Here is a 24,767-nt window from a genome sequence, read left to right as displayed (position 1 = left end):
ATGTCAGGATGACACCAGACTCTGGCTCTGGTCAGAGGCATGCCCTTGCCTATTGCCAGAAGGTGTGTTATTGCCTGAAAGAAGTTCAATTTGTCTGTCTGTGTTGCAGCAGAACAAGATGACTACAGTCACCACATGAGCCTGTAGCCTCACATTCGATGCAAATAGCTACCTGCCATTGCCATATTACATGACATGACCATGACACTGTGTCAGGCAAACTGCACATTTTCAGCCCAGTGTTTTCGTTTTGAAAAGACTGTAGCTGAGGAATAAGCAGATTGCAGACAACAAAATGGAGAGTCAGCAGCCTGGGCAAAACCAATGGAGTGGGAGGATGCCAGGGGGATGGGAGCAGTCTTTTTTCAGTGGTGCCCAGTGATAGGAAGAGGGGTAATGGGCATAAACTTGAACATAGGAAGTTCCATCTTAACATGAGAAGGAACTTCTTTACTTTGAGGGTAGGGGAGCACTGGCACAGGCTGCCCAGAGAGGTGGTGGAGTCTCCCACTCTGGAGACATTCAAAACCCGCCTGGACGCTGTCCTGTGCAACCTGTTGTAGGTGACCCTGCTCTGGCGGGGGGGTTGGACTAGATGATCCCCAGAGGTCCCTTCCAACCCTAACCATTCTGTGATTCTGTGAGTGACAGATACATGTATAACAGCCAGGCTTGGAGTAACTCTTCAACAAACTAAGTACACGAAGTTCATTTTATGTACTCAATATGGCAAGGATGCTACGTGTCACAAATTATCCAATGTGAGTTACAAGCCAATACAGAAGAAAATAAGAATGCAGAGCAGACATTAAGGATTGTTACGGTACAGTATCACATCGTCTCTCTATAAACTGGTTAAGTTCACTGGAAATAAGTAGAAAGCATGACTTTGGAACCTGTTCCAAAAATTCACTCTTTAGACAGTCAGAACCCTTCCCATGAATCCCAGACTAATCTTAATGATGTCCAGTTTAAATAATTTCCTTAGTTAACATAACCCTAGAGTTTAACTAGTTCCTTCCCTCTCCAGTATTTACTACTCCCATGTGTTCACCAGTAAGATGATTATCAGCATAAATACAGCATAAATACTGCCCCATTTCTACAAGATGCTCTCCTTTATCCGATGCGTGCTAGGAGTCAACCTGCTTTTTACACAGTCACACTGCACTGGAAACACACACTTACCCTGCAGTTGACTAATATCCCAAAATTAATTCTAATATGTCACTTCCCTCTGATAAACTCCCAGCATATTTAAGAAACTTCTTATTAGTTTTTAAGCACATGGCTTTTCACTTGGTATTGCTCATTTTTATCCCTTTCTATCACTTCAGTCCTCAAGGCCACCAAGTGCTATTGCTTCTCTGGTCCTCCTCTACAATGACAGAACCTCCCAACTTGGTGTCATCAACAATTTCCTTCACACAGTTCTGTTTCTGTCAAGGTCATCACTGAATTTATTAAATAAGATCAATTTGAAAAGCAAACGTCACTAAACTCCACTATGGAGATAAATTATTCTCTCCACCATTGCCTCTAGCAGTTCCTTACCTACTTTGAAATTTCCCTACTAATCCTCACCTTTTCTAGTTAACTGACTCATATCCAGTGTACCAAGTATTTTACCAAGTACTGCATTTCTGTCATCTAATTCAGAGGGTCCCAAGCTGTAGTATAGGCAGCAGCAGTGATACATTTTTTTCTTGTATTTGTACACAGCTGCAACCTGTTGCTGCCATCAGTTTTGAAAGCCTAAACAACCTGTTACACTTGCACGATCCACTAGGAGCTACTTTGGATGAATCCGTACTATATTGCCTTGCATACAGCCCCATAGCAGCAAACTTGTGGGCACACACCAGCCCGTGTATGCAACTCTCCTCTTAACAGATCAGCACACCCAGCTGACGGAGCAACCTGATGATAACAAAACACTGGAAAATCCATCACAAATTAGTATCTTTACAAACACCAACATGCAATAGTTAGCAAGAAACCTCTCAGAAAGGAAAGACTGCGTGCAAATTTGAGCCTATGAATACGCCGACAGTAAAAAGATGGCACATATATCATGTTCATGGGTAGCTGCAATGCAACAAACCAGCCTGGGTTATCCAGGGAAAGTCACTGATACTATCCTGGCCTTGTGAGCAAGCTGAAGTGGTCCTGGCTCCATGCCCCAACTGACATGAAGAAGAAAGTCAAAGAAAAAAAATCTTGTGACATGGTCCTGTAGAGCTGATCTCACCGCCTGCCCCTGATAAGTCCCAGATGAAACTGCCCGATAGAGCATCATCCCTTCCTGTCCCACCTTCATCTGTGACTGTCTCTTTAGATCAGAAGCAGATACTAGTCTCTTGCCTTAATTTGGCTGTAATATTTGCCAATTATTTTAAGAGATGGCGACACTAACTTCTATTGATCTCATTAAAAGTAAAGGTCGTCGTGTAGCTCATTTCTCAGGGCTCAATATTACCTCCTCGGGCCAAAATAATAGCATTGATTTTGGAACCTTAATCGAAGGTTAATTGGATTGAAGAGTGTATTGGGTTTTTGCTTTCTTTCGTTGTTGTTATTGCAGCCATCATCTAAGGGTTTGCTTAATCCTGCTAGGGCAATCCTGCCCAATTAAACTGGTGTCAAATTAGCAAAGGGTGCGGATAGAGAACAGCCACATTTTGGAGACTGCTCTGTGTCTCTGCTCTGAAATGGCTCTGGTCCATAGCGGATTAGGATGGTCACACACAATAGATCCGATTTCACACTCTGCCCTCTGTGATCCAGTTGTAAGGATCAAAACACAGTGGTCTGTAATGCAGTACTATCACTAGGCACTAACCTGGCATCGCACCAAGGTGATGTCTGGACACACGCAATGTTATTAAGATACAGGAATCGTTTTTAGGACACCTGGAGCGTATTCCTAGCATGCCCCATACTCTCTTGCTGGGGACTGAGGAAATTATTTTCCTGCTAAATGCCCCATCCTCCGTAGCATTTAAGCGGGGAGAAATATTCTGACTCATCTACAAAGGGAACTGAAGGACTAACTTGATAAGTTTCTACAGATTATCAAAAGGACATATGTAGAGAAGATCAGTTGTTTATTTAATTGTTTCTTGCATCTCTGTCAGACCCAAAATGGCCATGGGGGATCATTTTCCCTTGGCTTTAAATGGAGTTGTACTTCACTGGATTTAATGTAAAACATCTTGCTTTGATTGCTTAAGCAACTGATTGACAGTGATGCTTGAGACTGACTTTCAGTACGAAACAGGATCATGTGTAATTTAACTCTTCTACCTGGTGTCTTTGCACAGTGCAGAAGCTGGAAATGCTGGAGGTCACTATTCGTGCTTACCAGCACCTTGTGAATTTTCATTAAGCTTCAGACAAGAGGAAATGTAGGAGAACCTGCAAGGAACCTTCTCCCCAGACTAAATCAGCAGGTGCAAAGAGCAAGAATAGCCATTTTCTCCAGAAACAGTGTTCTTCTCCATGCTCCATTTCATCTAACACTTGAGTGTTATAAGCACAAATACTTGAGATATGAGAGGTTTCCACACTCGTGCTGACAAAGGGATCCCACCCTGGGAAATCCCACTTAAATTTTAGCAACTACAAAGTAGCAGCTCCTGACTTTTGGCAGAAGGTAAATCCCACATTGAAAGCCTATTTCAGGTTGCAAAGCTGTCAGCCATGAGAAAGTAGCTGGGCTCTTTATCGAGCTAAGAGGTACTGTGCCGGTGCAGAACCCATTTAGTAACAGAAGGAAGCAAAAAGCCACAGTAGGATGGGGTGACAGATGGCAATAATTGCGCACGGTAGCTCATCTTAAGTACCTTAGCTGTTTGCTTTCACTTCTCAGCTGGACAAAACACTTCCCTGACTTCTGAATCATCCACGACTCATGACCAGGCTCTTAGTGAGCTGAAGTACATGACATCGTTTCCTTTCCCTGACTCAAGTCCAAGCCAAGGCAATCATGGGGGACTCTCCACTCGGCTACCTGAGCTAGCTGGCTAGTTTGAGGCAATACAGCACAGGCCACAAGCACATCTGTAAGCTTCACAGCTCCCACAGCTTGCTGATCCAGCAGCCTCTGTGGAGACAGGTAGAGCATCCACAAAGAGGGACAGGGAGGACCAATGCAGCAGATCAGAAATGTTAAGATTTGTACACAGAGAAGGTCTCTCTAAATGAAACAAGTAAAATCAGAATGGGTGCAAAAGAAGCATTTGTGCCATTTGGGATCTTCTTTAGAAGTCCATGCTCCAAGTAGCCTTGCTATCCTTCCTTCTCTCCTGCATACAGTATGCTACAAACATCTTGAGAGCCCCTCAGTCTATTTTCCCTCTCTTCCCGGTTCTACCCACCTCTTCCAAATGTATCTTCCCAACGAAGACTGTAAATTCCCTTGTGTCTTGAAACAGGAACAGCCCAGTTTCCCCCTTGTTAACCCTGACATGGCCTGGTCTTCCCTCAAAATTCATGACAGCTCATTTCTTCATAACTCCCCTCTCCAGGCTTCCCTCCCACTGTCAATATCCTAGCTGCATGCTCATCCTCAGCTACACTTGCACATGAATAAGTAACTGTTCCACAGGCAGATATTTCAGTGTTTGCACTTGTCTTTAGAAATCAAAGCCTTCTCTGATTAAATGCCATTACAATCCAGCGCTTGGACGGATCCAGAGAGATTAATGTGCTTTTGGGCAGCTTTAATGATAATCCTGCTACAGATGGTATTAAGTAAATGTCAGTAACCTGGTTTGAAGGGAGCTTTCACCTCAGGGATCCTTTCCATTTAGAGGAGAGAGGCTCAGCTTGCTTTTCAAGGCTGCATTGTCACACAAGAGAAATCCTGCTAAGCGAAGACTCCTCTTCCTCCGCTCAGTAAAACAAAATGGAATAAGATGATAGAGGGGTCAACAGATAAATAGATTGAGGTGATTTATAGGGAGTTAATGCATCTCTTGAAAGCCAGAACTGCTGTTTATTATAAGCTATGTCATAGTTTTGAAACCTGGGTTACCACCCGCTCCTCATGTTCCTCCCAGGGTCTGCTGCCTTTTGCTCACTTCACCAACATGCTATGCAGTTCTTTACCCAGGGCATCAACAGCAGCCGCTGATAATGGACCTTCGTCATACTTGTCCCCATCTGCTGTACCTTGCCAGAGGAGAAGTCTGGGGTGTGCACTGCTCCTACCTCACCTTACTGTGGTCATAATAACAGACCTCATTCCCCGTCACGTGATTCTGACGGGCTGGATATTCCCTCCTTTCTACTGTTGCTTTAGTGGCAAACAGTAAAAGTTAATCACTAATTTCGGAGAGTGGGAAGAGAGAAGGAAGAAAGAACAGCTCAGCACAGACACTGAGAGAGTTTGCAGAAGCCCAGTCCTACTCCTGAGCTGAGTAACTTCCCATACCTGACAGATTGCCACAAACTTCTGAGGCTTATACTTTGCAGTAATAGAAGTCTGTTGACAACTTTTCTTAAACTACATCCTAGCCATCATTTAGACACCAGCTCAGAACCAGCAAAATATGTGGTTTCATTGCTGCATAGAACCTATAGTGCCAAGATGTCTCACAACAACCTTCCCAAAAGCACAGATGAACAAAATATGAGCTGAATTTTCACCCTAAATCTCTCATATCACAAGCAAAAGCCTCTGCAAGTTAGAAAAACTGAAATTAGCTACTTCTCTATTTTATTTTGGCACATAGATGCAGCAAAATATCCCACTGAAAGGCTGAAGTCACTGTATTTTCCACCCTGACTGGCTGGAGAAAGCTATGGAAGGTTGCAAAGAATGTTTTTCCCTGGGCTTCTCCAGACAACTTTGCTGTCTCCAACAGTTTGAGAAAATTCAAAGCAGCAACCAAAGTCCCAGGGAGATACACTACGTTAGCTACCTCAATCTAAGAATGGATCTGCTGTCCAAGAACTGTGAGGAAGTCCAGCTCAAAATCTGAATGTACACATTGCTTGAGTCCTCCCGCTAATGCATCAAAACAAGCCTTTCTGACTGACCATTTCAAGACTTGAGGAATATTCACACTTGTATCTGAGCACTGTGGGCTACGTTTGACTTCAGGCGTTATAGCAGAAGAAAAGGATAGGATAAACTCACTCAAAGAAACTACTTTTGACCAGTTGACCTGTCCAGGTGAATGGAGCTGACTGCATGTTCTGTCACGGACAAGGCTTTTAAAATCTCTTTTGATAGGAAAGTCCATGAGCTACCATGTTCTCAAGAGTCACACTATGGTGCTCTTTACAGACCAGACGCACCATTGAGACATTTACCTTGGTAAATACAAAGAAAGATCATCAGCACAAAATACACACAGAGCAGAAATTGTGTCTACCTCTGATCAGCTGACAATGACCTCTGTGATGCCCTGATGAGAGGAAGGAGGAAAACCACTGACCCAAATGCTCCAAATTCTTCCTGATGGAGACATGAAAGGAGAGAGACTGCACTATCTACAGTTGAGGTTGTATTCATTTAAGAAGTCTCTTGAATGAAAAAGGACCAGACATCTTGCAGAGAAGAGAGCATCATTCACTATTACCCATTGACCTTGGCTTGTTCATCGCAATTACAACGGAAAGACAGTCTCAAAATCTGCTTTAACCTTAGATCTTCCTTTCCCATATTTCAGTGGAGAAACACATGAGAAGGTACCTGCCTTTCTGCCTGCAGAGGTTACTAGAAAATATCTCGTTGACTTCAGCAGACTGCAAGAAGAAGCAAAGAGAAACACACAGGTTACTCAGTCCTCCACCTGTAATTTGGCTGAGCTCTTTAGGCAGAGAAAGAGCTGCATGCTGACTTAGGGAGGCAGCTGAGAAGATACACTTAACATTCTCTCCTTGTGGAGCTTACCAAACTCACATTTTCCCTCCCTTGAGAGGTCTTTGGCATGTCTCTAACTGACGCCGCATGTACTTTGCCAGGGATAGAAAGGGAGCAGAGAGGAGGAAGAGCAGAGAGGAAGGGTTCAGATTTTGAAGGTAAGAGGATGGACAGGTTAAGTACAATTGATTTTATGCTGTACCTCTTTGATCGGCAGTCAACCAAGCACAGCTTTGAGGCCCGTCGACAGGGCACAAGGGGAAAGGCAAGCAGTGGTGCCTCAATCAGCATTCACTGACTGGGAAGGGTGGCTTGACACACTGTCCAATGGCTCCAAACCCTTTCCCCCGGCATCTTCTCGGCCTTTCTGGGAAGTAATACCTCCTTTTCCTCAAGAATCTCTCAGCCACAGAGAATCCAAAGTGCTCTCCCAACTTCATGCCACACGTACAAACTATTTCATTAGTCAGGGAAATGTAGCCTCTCTGCAGGATGAAATCTGCCAGCTGCTTAATGAAGGACTGCAAAACTACACAGTAATGTAGGACCAGGAAGCAAAGAAGAAAACTGTTGCATCCAGAAGAAAAAGGGAGATTTCGGAAAGCAGAAGAGAACAACCCATGTCAGAATATTACGCAAAGCACCATGGCTGAGGCTCCAGCACTCTAACAACTGTGATGATATAAGACCTATGATTTACATCTCCTGCATAAAGTGATAGCTGTTGGGATATAAAAGCTACATCCCGTGTTATTAGTTCAGGAGAAAGTTAATGCAGAAGAAAGGGAGGTAAAGAACAGGACAGAAAGAATCAGAAGCTAAAATAGTTCTTTTAGGATAACAGGAACTGCCATCTTGGAACAAACCATGGGTGTATGTAATATAAGAGCACAGCCATCTTTCACTATCTGTCTCCTTGAAGCTCTCTCTAGCTGTGTAGCCTACAAAAGAGCGTTCCCCAAAAGGGGTTATGTACTTTTCCCAGAAGCACAAGAACAGAGATTGATTGCTCTGTTCACATTTGTATGTGCTCCCTTTTCTGCCCCCTCCTGTCCTGTCAGCCTCTGTTTTGCATCAACGTCAGTTGATGTCAGCATCAGTTTTGCATTGCCCACCCGCCCAATTCAGAAATGGCTGAGAAACTACCTCATTGACATTGATGCCATTCCTCTCCATGTAGGCCCTGTCGTTCACCTGTCCCCCTTCCATAAATTCCATGAGAAGGACACGCCTCGTTGAGAGCTCCCAGTAGATCCTGGGGACCTGAAACAGGAACAGATTGGTTACGTCAAACAACGGGCTGGGAAAGCAAGAAGAATATATTACACACAACCCCCCCAAAAAAGGAATAAAATTGGAAGGGGCTAAAGTGAGGACTTGTTTTTTTTCCTGAGCACAAGGGAGGTAAATCCATCTACCAGCTTCTTCCCCAGGACAGCAACAATGCGTGCAAGGACAACACACCAATTCAATGGCAGCAGGATCTGTCCTCATGCAACATTTTTGGCCACGCTCTACAGGATTTTGACCACCTCTCACTCCCACTGATGTCTGAGAGCTTTCTTATCTGCTCCGCAGCTCCTCTAGCTGGGCTGTTTAACTAGTACCTATTGCAAGTTTCTGAATCATCCACTCAGCTCCTTTAGGCAGGAACTGCATCTTGTTTGCTACGCACAGGGCCCACTTATGTAGCTCTAAATATGATAAGTCATCGTCATAAATTGTATCTCCGCAGTGCCCCTTGAAACGCCTTTGAGCTGACAAACCCTGCATACTTAGGCCATCTCCAATTGAACTGGGAGAAAAATCAAGTGTCACAAATAAAGAGCTTGTCCCAGAAACCCTGGGAGACCCTTAACTATCTTATTGCCAACATGGCACAGTAACAAGTGTAAAATGGCAAAGCACTTTTCACTCTATCAGCAGTAAATCAAGCTGAGTGAGGTACCAGTAAGAGGCCTGGTGTCACCTAGGGAGGCAGCGACACAGGCATCACTCAGGCTGGCTCCCCCTTTTCCAGCCTCTCTCTCCAGCCAAATTCTCTCCATGCTGAAGTCCCTACTGTGAAGAGTACTTTTGCTGAAGCTGCCTTCAGATGTTCCTCACATCACTGTGCTGACCAATCTCCCAAGCTGTCCAGATTTGCCTTTACACATGGGTGAAGCCACACAAGTACATTTTACCAAAGATATAGGGGAGCTCCACCCATTCCCATTACTGCACCCCAGTACAGAGATACACATTTTGGATCCTGTAAAGAAGAGACCCAGCTGTGCAGCCCCCTCTCCTCACCAGCCTGACTTGGCCATGGACTCAGGACTTGCGTGCTGCAAGGATCCAGCACCTTGGGGCAGGACAGGAAGAGGTAAGCAGTGTTGTCCATCTAGTGCAATCAAAGCAAGGGGACCCAGCCAGGTCACTGTAGCTCATCGTAACTCCTGAACAAGCCACATTTGTTTTATACTCTGCTTGTAACCACTGACAGTGTCTCAGTCCCTCACAAACTATCTGCCTCCCCCACTGTTCCTGTCCTAGAGAGACCGTTTTCCCAATGTCACCCACTTCTACCTTACCACTTCAGATCAAAGACTCCTTTGCTGAGCAATTCCAATGTCCCTCAGTCCCACCGTTCAACACTCCTGGCACACTTTGCACATTAACCTTGCACAGATTTTGATGCCAGAGAACCACTATGGGCAAGGGGGATTCAGTTCCTTGCAGCCTTCCCAGCTCACCTGGATGTCCATTCTTTGCAGTTAGATTAGTGAGAATGCAAACCAAATCCCAAACTAATAATGCCCCAGCCCATCTAGCTCACTGATCCCTGCTGCCTTAGATCATTTCAGATGACGCTCATTCTTGTCTCAAGATTTACAGGGGCAAGTCAGTGGGCTTGTAAAGCCCTACCCATGCTCTCGGAGATGCATCTCTCACTCACAGCCAAACTCTTCAATGATTTTTTTTTAATTACTCACAGATGTTTGGCTGTAATGCTAGTGCATGGAAACAATTTATCTCTGGCTTTAAAAGCTCAAACAGTTTCACAGCACAAAATCTACTTCTCAGCTTTCTAGCGTGTTTAGGAAAATTAATGATACAGGAGCCCAATTCTTCCTTTGCCTCTGGGTGATGAACACGTCTCTGAATTGGCAGGTCAGATGGGAGGATCCATTATTTAGCCATCTCAAGCCATTTGTTATTGTTACACATATTGATATCATGATAGCTCCTTAACCCAGCAAGGAGGTGATTGGCTGTCTCCATGGGGATTTACTTCACAGTATCCTAGTTACAGCTGCAACGGATACAGCTCTCCAAGGTGCATCACTTCTGATAAGGGCCCACTCAGCAAAATCATTGGCCTTTGGCCTTCGGTAGCCCTGGTGGCTTTTAGTTATCTGTGCTTATGGGAAGGCCACTGCTGCCACTGGGATCCAAAAGGACTGCCCCAAACCTGAAGTCAAGTGACAAGGAATTATAGCCCTTGCATGGAGGAAGCAAGGAAAAAATGGATGCATCAGCCTGTAAAGTCTAACAAAAACTCACCTCATTTCAGACATCTGTCTCTTCCATCTTGGGACTTCTGCATAAACAGGAGGTGAAAACCTCATTTGGAGGTGTGTATGCATGAGGATCCAAAGGAGGGTGCATTTTTTGCTGCCTTTGTGTATATGCAAATGCAGTTACATCAACGAGTCTGCCCACGGCACTATGTGTGCTTGACCATACTTGTGTATTTCCAGACTGCACACCGTGGAGGCTTGTGCCTCTTGTATGTCAGCAAAAGATTTGTGCACGTGTGAGTTTGAAGATGTGAGCTTATGTCTTTCCAAGACTGAGATGTGTACATGTCTGGTTGTTCTCGAGACATTTGTCAGTGACCTTAGTGTGCAGCAGGGGAGGTGGGGTAAGAGTGCCAGTGGGGAAGAGCACAATATGGGTGCAGTTGAGTTTGTGTATGAAGGTAATATGAATGCATTAGCCATGGATGTGTATGAAGGATGTATGCCCAATTCCAGAGTGAGAATGTGCTTTTTTGCAGGAGGAAGGATTCATGCGAACATGCTTCCTCCTGAGATACAAAGGGTCCCTAATCCTACTTGACATCATCAGCTTCAGTCTAGCTTTTCTGTTTTATGTCCATTTCTCTCCCTCAGCTGAGATAAAGCCCAGGAAAAGGTATGATCAGATGGCTCAGCAAAGAATGGCAAATTCACAGGTCTCTGGACAAGTTCAGAAACAGTGTTTGGGAAAATGAGTAGCAGGCTCCAGAGACTGCTGGCCCCAAGCCACCACTCCTCATCCAATATACGGTGCCTACAGTAGGAAACAGACAAGGAGGAAGCATGTCTCAGAGCAGTTTCTGGTCCGTATCAGCAAAGCAGTCTAGGATGAACAACACAGAGGGACTGAACTCTGTATGGTTCCTCCGGGTGATGAATGAGGTGCACAAGATGCATAAAGTGAGATTATTAATGCACATACATACACAGAAATGTTTGTTCCCTCACCTTCAGGAAGTCAAAGTTCTTGAGCATACGAGCAACCTTCTCAGCATTTCTGCCTTCATTGAGGAAATTCAGCTCCAAGGGCAGATTCTTCTTAGCTTCTTCCACCAGCCACATGAACTCAAAATCTGGAAAGATCTGCTTCACAATCAAGAGGAGAACCTGAAAACAAGGACAGAGACAGTAAGCTGCATCCTGGCTCCAAAGCCATGCAGCTACACACAGTGCCGTTTTGATAGGATTATTCTGTGTAACTTAAAGACAAAAAAAAAACAAACAACCCAACCCGTACCCCAAGTGCTGGGTTCCTGGGTTTGAAGGGTTCCTGCAGTATCATAACACAACACATGTTGTCATGCCTTGGTCATGGAAGAGAAATTTTGGCTTGCCCTTCCCCACTGGCACATCTAGGAGTTAAATGATGGCACAGACACCAAAGGGAACACAGCTGCCTGCTGCCTAGAAGCAAGAGAACAAAGCCCTGGAGAAGAGACCACATGGCCAGATCTTGCCAAGGGCATGGCCCAGGAGTGACTCTCTTCTTAGTCCTATAATTCTACAAGTCACTGTTTGGCTTCATTTGAACAGTCCTCAGATAATGCAGAAGAGGAAGATCTAAAGTAAGACTTGTCACCTCTATGTTACTTCTTTCACTGCTGAGCAAGAATTTTACTAGCACAGAAAATCCACTGGGCAGTTCAGAGAAGACAGTGGAGCTGGATAAAGGTAGGAGGCTACGGATCTTTAAAGGACACTTCTGGTGTGGGTCAGAGGGCAAGTTGCTCCCCAGCATCAGTCACAGACATCCTCAGCAATGCTAAGGTAGTGTTTTCTAAGTATCATATATCCACCACCTGGCACCCTCTTTAAAGGGATCAGGTATTCAGCTGCACAGGGCCTTGAAAAGCTCAGCCGAAAAGTTCCTGGAAATGTTTGCTTAAAGGGCAGTCCTTCCTCAAGGAAATCAAGATTATACGACTGGATGGCATAATCAAAGCTGGACACCAGCCAAACGTGCTTTCTGTTCAAATGAAGGGCCAGTTTCTCAACCAGTGTCACAAATTTATACAAGCTGACAATTCAGACCACATCTTAAGCATAACAGTTTGTTTGGCTTTTTTCAACTACTTGAGTAATAAAACAAGAATAAAACATAAAAATGCAATCCACTTTGCTGTCTTTATCTTGCTTGCTCTGTACATCCACCTGAAAATGGAAACAGACTTGTCAGTGTGTGTTCCTGGACAGTTTCCCTTTCTAGATAGCCACCATTGGGGTGGGAATCCCAGCGCTGCAGGAAGAACATTTAAAACACATACAGAAAGCTGCTATCACTGAAAAGTATGACAAAAAATAAATGTATGAACCATCACTGCTCCTGTTCAGCTGTGTGAAAACATTTGTTCTCCGCCCCTCTCGCTACTTCTCTTATCTAAATGTCAGTTCCAAACTCAATGTTCCTTTAAAAATGTAATCACCAGGTTCCAGACACTATTGAATGACTTTTCTACTGTTATATCTAGAGGCATAAATCCTTTCAAATTTATGTCACCCAAATGAAATGTAACCAGCGATCTTCATAAACGTATACATAAACTTTATAGGGGCTGCAGGATTTTCATTGGTGTCTGATGTGATAAAATTCATGCATTGTTTTTTGCTTTCTTTAAATGCTCTTTTAAATCAGTTTGCCAACTTGGCCATCAGCAGGGACATACTTAGCAAGTATTTGGCCTGTCCCTTTTCTGACATCTGTCTAACATATTGTCTTGAAATAAGTATTGATATAAGAAGAGCAGTGAGGTTTCTCTCTCTGGATTTACCAGATGCTGTACTGACTTTTAAAGAGTCAGCACCGATACCATGAAACCTCAAGTGAATTTAGGAATTTTCCATCTAGCTTTTCCCATTCAGATTCCTTCCCATCAGTCCCTAAATAAGACTATCTCCATCAATATTTAAATCAACCTTCTACCTAGCTGCAATGTCTGTCTGATTCTTAAAGGACTAGAACCTCAGCAAACGTAATCTGGCTTTCAATGCAGCCTACACAAAAATAGTCCCACACAAGGCTATGATGATGCATGTAAGCCAACACTCCACAAGACTCTTTAAAAACAAGACCGCATGTGTCATGTTGTGAACTGCTTTCCCATAGCTGTGCGTACACAACAGATCTCAAGGATGACAAACCACACTGTAGAGAAAGGACAATACGACATTGCCAAGAGGAAACACACTTTTACTTTCAAGTTTCCTAGAACAATTAGTCTGCAGACTACAGTCTTTCTAAAAACAGGAAAGACGGGAATCATTCTAAAATTATTTGTTTAAATTTCTCTTACCAGTACAATCAGTAATCAAAGCAACATAGTGTGAGGGGGGATTTTTTCTGTAATACCCACTGTTAAAAGGGCAAATGTCCCAAGGTGGATCTAGGCTTTGACTCATTCATACACAATCCTCTTATTGCCCTGGTCTCACAGTCTTTCATTACCTGCTCAACCTTCTTCCTTGACTGCTTAGTTTCTGCCATCCTGTCCTGGGCAGCAGTGAAGGACACCATAAGCCCCCTGAGAACTGCTGTCCATGTGATGGCTCACAAAAGCAAACTCATCGGGCAGACCACTGCAGTCAGTCCTGGAGAGAACCCAAATCAAATCCAAATCTAAAGCTGGACCCAAACCCAGTTCAAACAGTTCTGTATTCTCAAACCACCACTGAAACAGACACATCCCGTCTTACTAGGACATCTTTATTGAACCCAAAAATTTCTTTCACTACGAGTTCAAAATAAATATTCAGCTGCAAACTGATGTGCTTCAGCTGCAACCAGCTGTGCTTCTTTGCGGACTAGCCAGGATTGCTCAAAGCAGGGTGTTTTAGCTGCCTAAAGAAGCTTTAGTTATGTGCTCCTCTGAGAGGGTGCTGGCAGGATCTTTGATTCTTGATCTCCTGTGATGGAGAATTGTGTGTCATTGCATCAGCAGTACCCTCTAAACACTTATCAGACCGTCTCAGCTTAATCTTCCCTTCTTTAGTCCCATGCACATACTTGTCTGCCAATGGATGTGCACATTACTGTACTATACATACAGATATATGCTTATTAGGAGAGCTAAAAACTTTAGCGTTACCATTTAAAGACCTAATCCTTCCCCTCTCCTTGACCTCACACCTGTCTCCGTTTCCTGTTCCCTACCATACTGCTCGCATCTTTGACTACTGCAATGCAGGGCAGTGCCACAGCTTTTCTCCAGTTCCTTCCTTCAGTGGGCTAGACTTAGAAGTCTGGGAGAAGCTACAGCATTGCACTGGGAACACAGTGATACCCACCATTCAGAAGAGGAACAGGAGACAGGCATTGAAACTTTTTTCCCAGCTGAATCCCTCATTTGTGTGTCTGCCCCTGTTAGGTGACCCTCTCCATATTTCAGTGGTTTTGCTTCCAGCGTGAATCAGCTCAGCATTAACGAGCTGAGGAAGAAACAAAACTGAATCACAGCAACCTCAACCACTGTTGAATCCACACTGGAATTTAACTGGGAAAAAAAAAAAAAGGTGCTAATTTTGGAGAATGATTTTTACTTGGCCACACAGCCCTAAATGCAAGTGGAACTGAGACCAGTTTAATCAACCAGTTAATGGGCATACAGATTCTAGTTTTTAAATCTTATATGGACTCACTCTGATGTCATCCATGTTTACCTGTCTTCTCCTTCTGCCCTCTTACCCTCTTGTTCAGTCTCTCCGTGCACACAATTGCCCACATTGCAATCCTCACCAACTTTCTGCATTATTCCTGTAAGACAGCGTTTATATCTGTGGAGGTGTCAAAGCTACAGGACGGTGTTGCTATACCTGCTTACACCATGGGTGAATGTGGCCCCCACGCATCTCAATGGCAACTACTCTGTAAGTCAAAGTCAACATGTAGTTTTACCTCCATGAGCAAAATATCCTTGGAGCTCTGAGCTTGGACCTTTGGGTGCTGGATTTTCACTGCCACTGTTCTCCCATCCTGCAGCACTGCCTTGTGCACCTGGGCTAGCGATGCTGCTCCCAAGGGAGTGTCCTCAAAACTCACGAAGAGCTCTTCTATCTGTTGGGAGAAGAGAAAGAGACATCAGCCTGGGGTGCCAGAGACTATCCTAAGGAAAGCCCTGCCCACAGGCCATAGACTGCATGTGCAAAGTTGGGCAGGCTCAACCCTTTCATCCTTCCTCTGTCCCCTGCCTGAACCTTGTCACTGCTTGGCCTCCCAGCGAAGCTTGCCAAGCACAGAAGAGCCCTGGAAACACTCAGCTTATGGAAACCTGTGCCAGAGCCCCAGCAGCACATTTCATCTAGGACATAGAGTGGCCGGACAGCACGTGAGGGGCCCTTCCAGGCTGTCCTGAGAATGGGTTGGAGCCCTTATGGTCAGCATCCTTTGTTGTTACTGGGTGCAGAAACCAACAGCTGTCCCTTTGCATGTACTTCTTGTGCAGATTTTTTAATACCACCCACCATCATGCCCTGAAACCTGACAGTCCCATGCATTACAGCAGCATCAGCTAGCTTCCTTGGTGAAAGGCAGCACGTGACCAGAAGCAGTGGTAAGGGCTGGATTCAGGGCAGGGGAGGCAAAAATTGCAGTTTGCACCTCTGACGACTTGGCCTGAAAACATGTTTTATGTGATGGACTTTCTCACACCTCCAATAAAAGCAACCAGTGCTTTCAGCTCAGACAGCAAAACACTTTATTGGGAGGAGAGGAAATTATCAGCAGTTCTGACTGTGAAACTCAGGACTAGACTATAAGGAAAGTTGCAGATGCAGGAGATTTACCAGAAGGATGTCCAGGAAGCAAAAACCTAGACAGACATGGGTGAGGCAATGGGAGATGTGCACAGGCCCGTCTGCCCTGCATAATACAGCACCCACCCTGCTTGAGACCCTCAGTGCAGCACCGGGCAGCTCAAGCCCTGAAAACACTACTACTACGGTTAGTGTGGTATCAGTCTGGCTGACTAGCCAGGCCCCTCCGCACAGGTAATTAGCTCAGAGGGAGTGCCAACATGGTTATGTGGCTTCAGGCACGGAGCTAGTTCATCTAATGCTACTTGAGGGTTTCTGTCCGGCTCTGTAGAGCAAGGTGCAGACAAACTCTGAAGGTATCCCGAAGTCAGCAAAGGGAACCTGTCCCACCCTTCCCACGGGCTGGACTGATTTCGGGTGAGCAGTTGAGAAGCCTGTAATTTATGCAGTAACAAAAAAGAAAGAATGTCAGTGCATTTTTATAACCTGCTTTTTAAAAGGTAATTAAAGATGTGAGCTGCAGCGAGCTAGTAATTAAATATGAATAAAGGCCTTCTAAGCAAAGTCTTCGTGCAAAGCGTTAAACGAGTATTCTTTTTGCTGACAAGAAAGAAAAATACTATACAAGGAGCAGCCTGTTCCCTCCTGCAGCTGCCAGGGAATGAGCCCCCTCCCACACCACCCTACCCCTTCCCTCCCGGCCCCTTCCACAGAAAACTACTGCTAGCAAAAAACTGGAGCATTTGCAGCAATTAGATTCCAACAGAGACTCAGCTGCCTCCAGTAATTCACTAGGAAGGTACATTTTATTTATTTATTAAATTCCCTTTGGTCCTGGCGGCAAAATCAATTAAGTAAAACAACTGCATTTAAAAACAACTAGTTACATGTTTTTTAATTACACCGGGTCCATAATTCAAACCTATTGACGTTTGTGTCTCAAGACAAAAAAAGGTTTTTCTCTCTTCCCCCTCCCCCCCCTTTCTTTTCTCTCTCACTTCTGGATTTTTGAGATTCTCGTTTCGAACTAGTATAAAGCAAGAAGCACCTAGCGGATGACAGAGGGCTCAGGGGACATGTGTTCAAGCCACAGGGACTTTTACCTTTATGTGAAGTTTGTCAATCAGCTGAAGAGAGGTCCTGTTAAGGAGAAGAGACTTAAGGTGGCCAGGGGTATGCTGGGCTACGAGAGCCAGTAAGGAAGGAAAAAATGCAAACAGAGAACTTAGCACAGGAGGTCTAGCTGGGGCTTTCAACTCACTACCCTACAAGCTCATATTAAAGGGATGTACCCTTCAGAGAGTAGCAGCCAATATTACTAGTTTAACGGTCATAAAGGTGGTAACATCCTTCAAAGGTTAAAGCAGAGAATTGGGAGTTCGTTGGCCTGAATCCAGTAAGGTACATTTATAGTAAGACCACATATAAATTTGATAAAATTCCATCTGCTCTGGATTTCAAAAGCTTTTAATTGCCTACACTGTCAATCCAACTATTTTCACCAGTATTGAATGCATGCAGGGGAAAAAAAAAAAAGTTGCACACGTTCCCTCTGGCAGGAGTAATATATACAACATTCTTGTGTGACTAAGTTTTGTGAGGAAACATCATCTGAACAAAGCTGCCTCTAGCTCTTTTGGGCAGAAGGATTTCATTTAAAAACTTGTTATTAGGACGCGGAAGCCAGGTTAGCAGTCATGTCCGTTAGAGCCAGCCCAGAGGCCCTGATGCAATTCAAGGTGGAATTTGTGTGCGCCCACAGACTACAAGCAAGGGCAGCAAGGCAAGGGACTGCAACAAGGCCAGAGAATTGATGGCTCCTCCAGGAGCAGAAGGGTAGAGCGTGCACATGGGGGAGGGAGCGGATCACAGCCGGGCCATTACATGAGCAGGTGTGAGGCTGAGATAAAGCAGCAGCACAATTACTGGGCTCCAGGACCCCCCACTTAGCAAATCACCCTCATTCATTATGAAATTGTCCTTTCACAGCTCGCTGGAGGCAGTAGTGCCTCTGATGCAGGCTGTGTGTCCCAGACAGGCAAAAGCAAGCGAGAGGCTGCATGACACGGAAGCAGAGAAGAGGCGAGCCGGGCTCCCACACCGAGAGCAAGGAGCAGGGTCCTTCCCAAGGGAAGGCAGCTGCACCCATTTCATGCAGACAGGGAGTTCTCGGAGCAGGTTACAGGCTCTTACTGCTCACAAGTACCCAGATAATAAGCAGCCTTAACAAGAACTCTAACCATCATTTCCAGGATGGATAATTAGCATGCAAAGGTCTTGGGACAGTCTCAGAGCCCATCCGACGTGGTACTTGAAGAACTCTCAAGCTTCTTTCAGGCCACAGCTGATCTCAAAGGGCCTTATCAAACTGCCTGTTACCATCTGTAACCCTGGCAGGAGATGATACAAGCATAGTTTCAAGAAACGTTTAATAAAGGTTTTAAACTAAGAAAAGGAACTTGCCCTTTCAAAGGAGCAGGACAGCCAGCTGCAGGTTTACAGCTGTACAGATGAGCAGTACCCGTGCCTGCCGTGGTTTCCCTCACTGGCCTTCTGCACAGCCAGCTCCCCATCGGGCACGTGCTCAGGCAGCAAACGAATGTGTCACTGTACTTCACTGGCTGGAAACACAGCCCTGACTGTTTAATTCTAAAGAATGAAGCTCGTTTAATTTTAAATATGCAAAATCTTTTCATGATTGTTGGTATTAGTATTCACACCTCAGGGAGCTGATATAAAAGCTCTTACAGGATCTAACTACTTAGAGACTTATTAGTATGTATTTGTGCTAAGGTTGCACCTAGAGACCATCATTAAGCCCAGAGCGCCATTGGAGGAGGTGCACAGTGACCGCAGGCCCCGCACAAATTCATGCTTTCCAGGAGTCCACAGTTGTCACCTACAAGCCTCCTCACATGCTGAAGTACCTTCCCAAAGCACACGCTGCTCTGCCCAAGGTCTGTGGCACACATCAGCTGATGCCGCAATGCTGAACATTGGAACACCTCAGTATTTTTTGTGAATCCTGTCCTTAAACACTTAGGAAGTTACTGGAAGCCAATTGGATTTAAACCCCCAAATCCGGAGTCCTTTCTGAAAGTATTACCTTACACGACCTGCCCAGCATGTTCAGAGAAGTCTTTGACAGAGCTGGGATTTAACCCAAATAACCCAAGTTCCAGCCTGATGTCTTAATCTCCAAACCACAAACGTTCCATGTGCATGCCTTGCTAGCTAATTTCTTTTGAAATATACTGCCTCTTAATCCCAACCTTTTTATAACCATATGCTGCAGCAAATGATCAAATATTACTGCCTGGTTTCAACCTGCCCACCCCACAGAGAGGTATGTTACCTTCCCTCTACAGAAAGGCTTCTAACAAAGTACCCTGGCACAGGAGCCTAAGTCATGGAGCCCCTTCCTGGCCCAACACTACGTAACATCAGGGATGCAGGATCACAAACGGGTGTCCCAACAGCCCAGCCCTATTTAGCTGGCAGGCTGAACCCCTTCCAGTATGATGCTCCATACCCCTGTATGCGGTGTAGTCAGAATGAAGCCGCTATGGGGTCTAAGTAAGAATATTTTGCATTAGAAGTCCTATCCAGGAGGTTTCCAGCAGAGTCCAGGACAATTTTGAAAATTCTGGTTTTCCACAACCACTTACAAAGAACCTTTCCTCAAGTTTGCCAGAGCTGAACCAGTCCAGTACAGGTGGTGTCAGTGAGGAGACTCAAATGCTCAGCATTTCCCAGGGGAAGAGAGTCCTTCACCAAAGCATTGCAAAACTGCCTTCAAATATTTCCCAGGACCTCAAAGGAGTCTTCAGCCGGGAATAAGAGACAATGGGGAGGGAATGTCACAGAGCTCTATAAAATCACTTCTGACATGGAAAACGGGATTGGGAACGGTCCTTCACTCCATAGAAGAACTCAGGAGCAGCAAATTGTCAATTAGCACACAAGATTACCAGATGGCAGGATTAAAACAAGCAAAAAGAAGTATTTTTTCCCCACATCAATTAAGCTGTGGAACTCATTGCCACAGGATGTTATGAATACCAGAAGTCCAGGTGGGTAGATAAGTCAATGAAGAAAATCCATCACAAGTTATTAAGCACCAATATAAAATCTCTGGCCCAGGATATCTCTAACCTTCAGATTACTGGAAGTGGAAATATCATACCAGGTAAAGCTGTATGTCTGCCATGCTTTTGTAGTCTTTGTCTCTTAGCCAACACTGAATACAGCTGGAGACAGCGGTGGGCGTCAGACTTTGGTCTGATCTGTACAGTCATCCTTACGTTCTTCACAAGCTTTTCACACCAGACTGACCAGTCTCGATGACAGGAGGATGGACAATGGAGGAATTGCTTCACTTGCTGCTAGCCTGGGCCTCAGCTGCTGTTTGACAGCCCAGAAAGTTACTGATGGACCCTGGAAGTTTCTGAGAGTGCAAAGGGTATAGGGGAACCACAGCGGGAAGTGGCCCAGTCTCCAGGGTAAACCCTGAGCTCTGGTAACAGCGTATCTTCCTGAAGGGTCTGCCACATAACTTTCAGACTGTGTAAATATGCCCATGTCAGGCGACTCTGCCAGAGTCTGGCACATCTGGGGAACATGCAGGAGGAGCTGAGACCATCTCAGACAGACCATCTCCAGACACTTCACTGTGCTCCACAGTTTCACCAATCACAGCCGCTCAAAATAATTCACAAAAAGGGGCCCCAACGGGGATGATGATACTCTCTTATCACAAAAAAGCAATGCAAACTGAAACATTCAAAACCTCAACCAAAATTTCACAGCAGATCTCCTCTTCTGATCACAGCATACTGTAATTGCTCCCAAGTCTTGCATTTTGTATTCGGAGATAGCAATCTATGAGATGTCCTGCTATTTCAAAAGGGGCTGACTAGGCAACACAGGATTAACTTGAACTTCTTGCCTCCAGGATACTCATCACATGCCATGATACAACAGAGCTCCGTTAACAACAGTATTTTGTTGTGATGGCCAGGAGCAGCTCGCAGTCTCCTACCATTTTGATGCCATGCAGCAGCACAGGAAGATGCACATGGGAAAGCTGGTATAAACCCATTCAAGATAAAGGGAATCGTACAGTTGGGAGACATGTCCATGGCAGAAGCTGCCAGCAAGAAAGTGATTAGGGTAGGTAAATTTTGCACATCTCCTTGTGCTGCGATTCTCCAAGCCGGAATTCCCTTGACAAGGTGACTTGATTCATCTGTATTTTCCATTCCTGATAGAGACAGCACTGAACAGTCCCTTCTTAATCATGGCTCCATGATGGCAATTTGCTAAGGTGAGCTCAGTGTACAGGAGCTTTCTGAGATTTACACAGGGATCATGCTGTCTGCAGCCTCCCAGCCGAGACTGCTGGGTGTCACTGTGATAATGGGACTCGTGAGCTTGCTGGAAAACAGACCAACACAAAACTACTCTGGGAAGAGAGCAGGTTTCCCAGGCAAGTTTTAGGGGCTGCAGCTGCCATCTTAACACTACCTAGTATAATATCCCCTCTATTTCATGTGGCAGAATAGTTGAAGAGTTACTCAGTACTATATCTGATACAGCATTTCTAAGGCTCGTGGCTCCCAGACTGGGAGGTCTAGGCTGGTCATCTTTTCAAGAACATACATGTAACTGTCCATAACACCAAGGGCTCACTGATCCCTACAAGTCTGCAAGACTTGTGATCAGAGTTAGGTGTGAGAAAATGTTACCTTGGAATAGAGGGATCTACTTCCCAGATGGTAGATGAGGGTTTTTTCCATTGTCCCAGCCTTTCTATCCCCTCTACAAAAACAAAATGTCACAGTGTTTCTTCGAGAATTATTAAGACAGCAAAAACTGAAAGATTAGATTTATCACAGCAGACAGTGGATTATGAAGAATAATTCATCAAACGTCAGAACAAACAGCCCACAATTTATAGGCGGCTTTGTTGAGTCAGTGAAATCTGATTGGACTTCTCCCCACCTAATGAATGCCAAGCCTAATTGATGGTTCCTAAATGCATCTGTCAAGAACATGTATTTATTAACTCAGTATTTTTAATAATATTGTAGATATATACAGAATAGTGGTTTTCTTCTGAATGGGTTCCCTGGTGTTCATATTACATATACGTGTAAGAGTACACATATATAGAGGTATACACTGCTTCCAAATGAATACAGGTAAAAGGTATGTGTGTATTCTGGTGCACTCAAACAATTACAAATGGCTTATTACACAAAATCCCTGCATCTTTCTGTGCACAGGATGGCAAAGCAATATGGTCCATTGCAAGGGGAGATGTGTATTAAGTAAGGTGCCTGCCTAGACTTTGGGAGAGCTCAGCTCTAACATTGGCTCTCCCTGCTATCCCAAATGATGCTGGGCCACACCATGTCACAGAGCTCATGCATGGATGACCAAAATTAGGACTGTGCAGTCAGCTACAAATCTGCCCTTATCTAATTTCTCAGGACCAAATTTGTAACATATCTGTATAATACATACACAGCAGTTATTACACACAGCCATAGCCATGTAACTTCATCTGCCAATGGTATACACGTGCTCCTGGCATGCCGATCACTGCTAACTTGGTCAATCACGGCTAACATTGCACCGCAATAACGCAAAACTAGGGCTATCCATCAACCATCAGCTTTTCTTCTGGGAAAGGGCTGTGAGCCAGCTGGGGTATGAAGTTCATCTTTTCCCATTATTTCTATCCGGTACCACTTTGGTACTCTGCAGCCAACTACCAACTATACCACTGAGAATCTTCTCTGGGATCCTACCAACAGCATTTCCCAGTCACGGAGCCATGAATGTTACAGAAAATGAACTCTGCTAAAGGAAGAGTCCTTGATCCCATCATCCATAGCCCAAAGCTGCCTTACTCATTCACGGCCTGATATCTAGGGTCCTGGCTATTCCCTGTTCTGCTCCCCTACTATCCTCTTTCTGTAGTCTCTTCTGGCTAGAAAGGCAGTGGGAAAGCCTACATGAAGCCACTCTTCTTTCATCTCATCCATCGACTGAGCTGTACAGGAACAGTATCAGTTTAGTTGCTATAGTACCTTTAATTGTTACAGAGCCATATACTTTGAGGAAAAGCACCTTTTATTCCATCCCTTATGACTCCTGCTTAATAGTCTCTGCTCAGACACACACATAGGTAGCTTCATTTATTTTCCTGAGTAAACTCAAATCCTTAAGACAAGGCAGAACTGTCTGAGAATATCACTCATCCTGGATCGAAACCAATCTCAGTGGTGACAGCTACAACAGGCAGTAACAACAAGGAGCAGACAGAGCTGATGTACGTCTTCTGAGACCCTACCTGTGAGGTGTACCTCATCTCCCATCTGTCTGAAAGGAGCCACCTACCCATGGCTCCCAAAAACAAACAACATTCAGTCCAAGAAAAGCAAGGATTGTCATGGCCAGACTGGAAAGTAACTGGCTCAGGAACATCCTTCTGACTGGCACAAGGAGATAAACATTTTTCATCAGTTAAGCTATTGGGTGTCCTACTACCTTCCAGAGACGCAGGATGCTAAGACTAACAGACTAGCTCAGCACCCTGAGAGTCAACACTTTCAACAGCTGGAGTTCTACAGGTTTTCCACAGCCTCTTCCATGCTTAGCTTCATTCAGCTGTTCTTTGTCCAGGTGCTGGTTTCACAAAGCACTCTGAAAGCAGAGAGACTGCACATTAGACTTCTGACATCAGGCAGATATCAAGCTGGATAGTAGGAAAGCAGAGTCCAGCCATTACCTGCAGGGCTAGCACATCATCTTCGGTAGCAAAACCAGAAACGGCAAACCAAAGAGAGGAAACAACAAAGCTGGGATGTCTCAGAACAAGTCTCTAACCCATCCACCAGTGTGAACATTACTCCTGGTCAAAGTACTCCATTTCAGACAATGCAGATAGCTTTCCCCCATGCCTGTAATCCCATGCTCAGAATTACATTCCAAGAAGCTCTGTCTTTCCAAAATGTCCATTATCAAAGGAAAGATTTTGCTGTTGGAAGCTGCATCGTAATTTTAAGCTGCAAGTCCAGTTCACTTCCCTATAGAGAAGCTGGAAACTGGAAGAACCTTGCACCACTGAAATCAGTGATTTCCTCAGGATCCCCCTGAGTGATAACAAAGTACCAGTCTCTCTAACCCTGATGCGGCCACTGGGAAAATGCTCATTTCCTGTTTCCAGATGCCGCTGATCAGCACAATGACCTTGCTTGCTCAGCACCCCACTTCTTTCCACCTCAGAATAAACATCTTATGCAGCCAGTCATGTTCCTGTTACCCTAAACCACTTCCACAACCCAGGCTGTCTGTGACTGGCCTCCAGCAGCAGCCAGAGTTTCCTGATCCTGCAAGTCAAGCCAGAGTCCCCCAGCAACTATGCTTGTGTGAAGAGAAAAGGTGGTAAGAGATAATCTCTCAAAATGCACACTAAATAGTGTCACTGTGCACTCGATTTTGCAACATATAAGCATCTTATAGTCTATGCAAAACGCACAGACTAAAGCAGGGTATGTATACATATATATATATAT

At 44.8% G+C, this 24,767-nt stretch overlaps 1 protein-coding gene across 2 annotated transcripts in view; it reads right to left on the bottom strand.

The window, feature by feature from the left end:
• ADCK1 (aarF domain containing kinase 1) overlaps nt 1-24,767 on the bottom strand; it is a 77,521-nt gene that overhangs the window by 10,372 nt on the left and 42,382 nt on the right. For both annotated transcript variants that reach the window (XM_009886995.1, XM_009886996.1), the window contains 3 exons: nt 15,326-15,484; nt 11,386-11,544; nt 8,021-8,137 (listed from right to left, as the gene is read on the bottom strand). In XM_009886995.1, coding sequence (XP_009885297.1) covers nt 8,021-8,137; nt 11,386-11,544; nt 15,326-15,484 — 435 coding nt within the window. The remainder of the gene's footprint in view (nt 1-8,020; nt 8,138-11,385; nt 11,545-15,325; nt 15,485-24,767) is intronic.

Source organism: Charadrius vociferus, unplaced genomic scaffold (assembly GCF_000708025.1).
Source record: "Charadrius vociferus isolate BGI_N301 unplaced genomic scaffold, ASM70802v2 scaffold14, whole genome shotgun sequence".
In the NCBI taxonomy this organism is placed as follows: Eukaryota; Metazoa; Chordata; class Aves; order Charadriiformes; family Charadriidae; genus Charadrius; species Charadrius vociferus.
The sequence above is the reverse complement of the archived record's forward strand: the minus strand, read 5'-3'. Positions and strand labels throughout refer to the sequence as shown.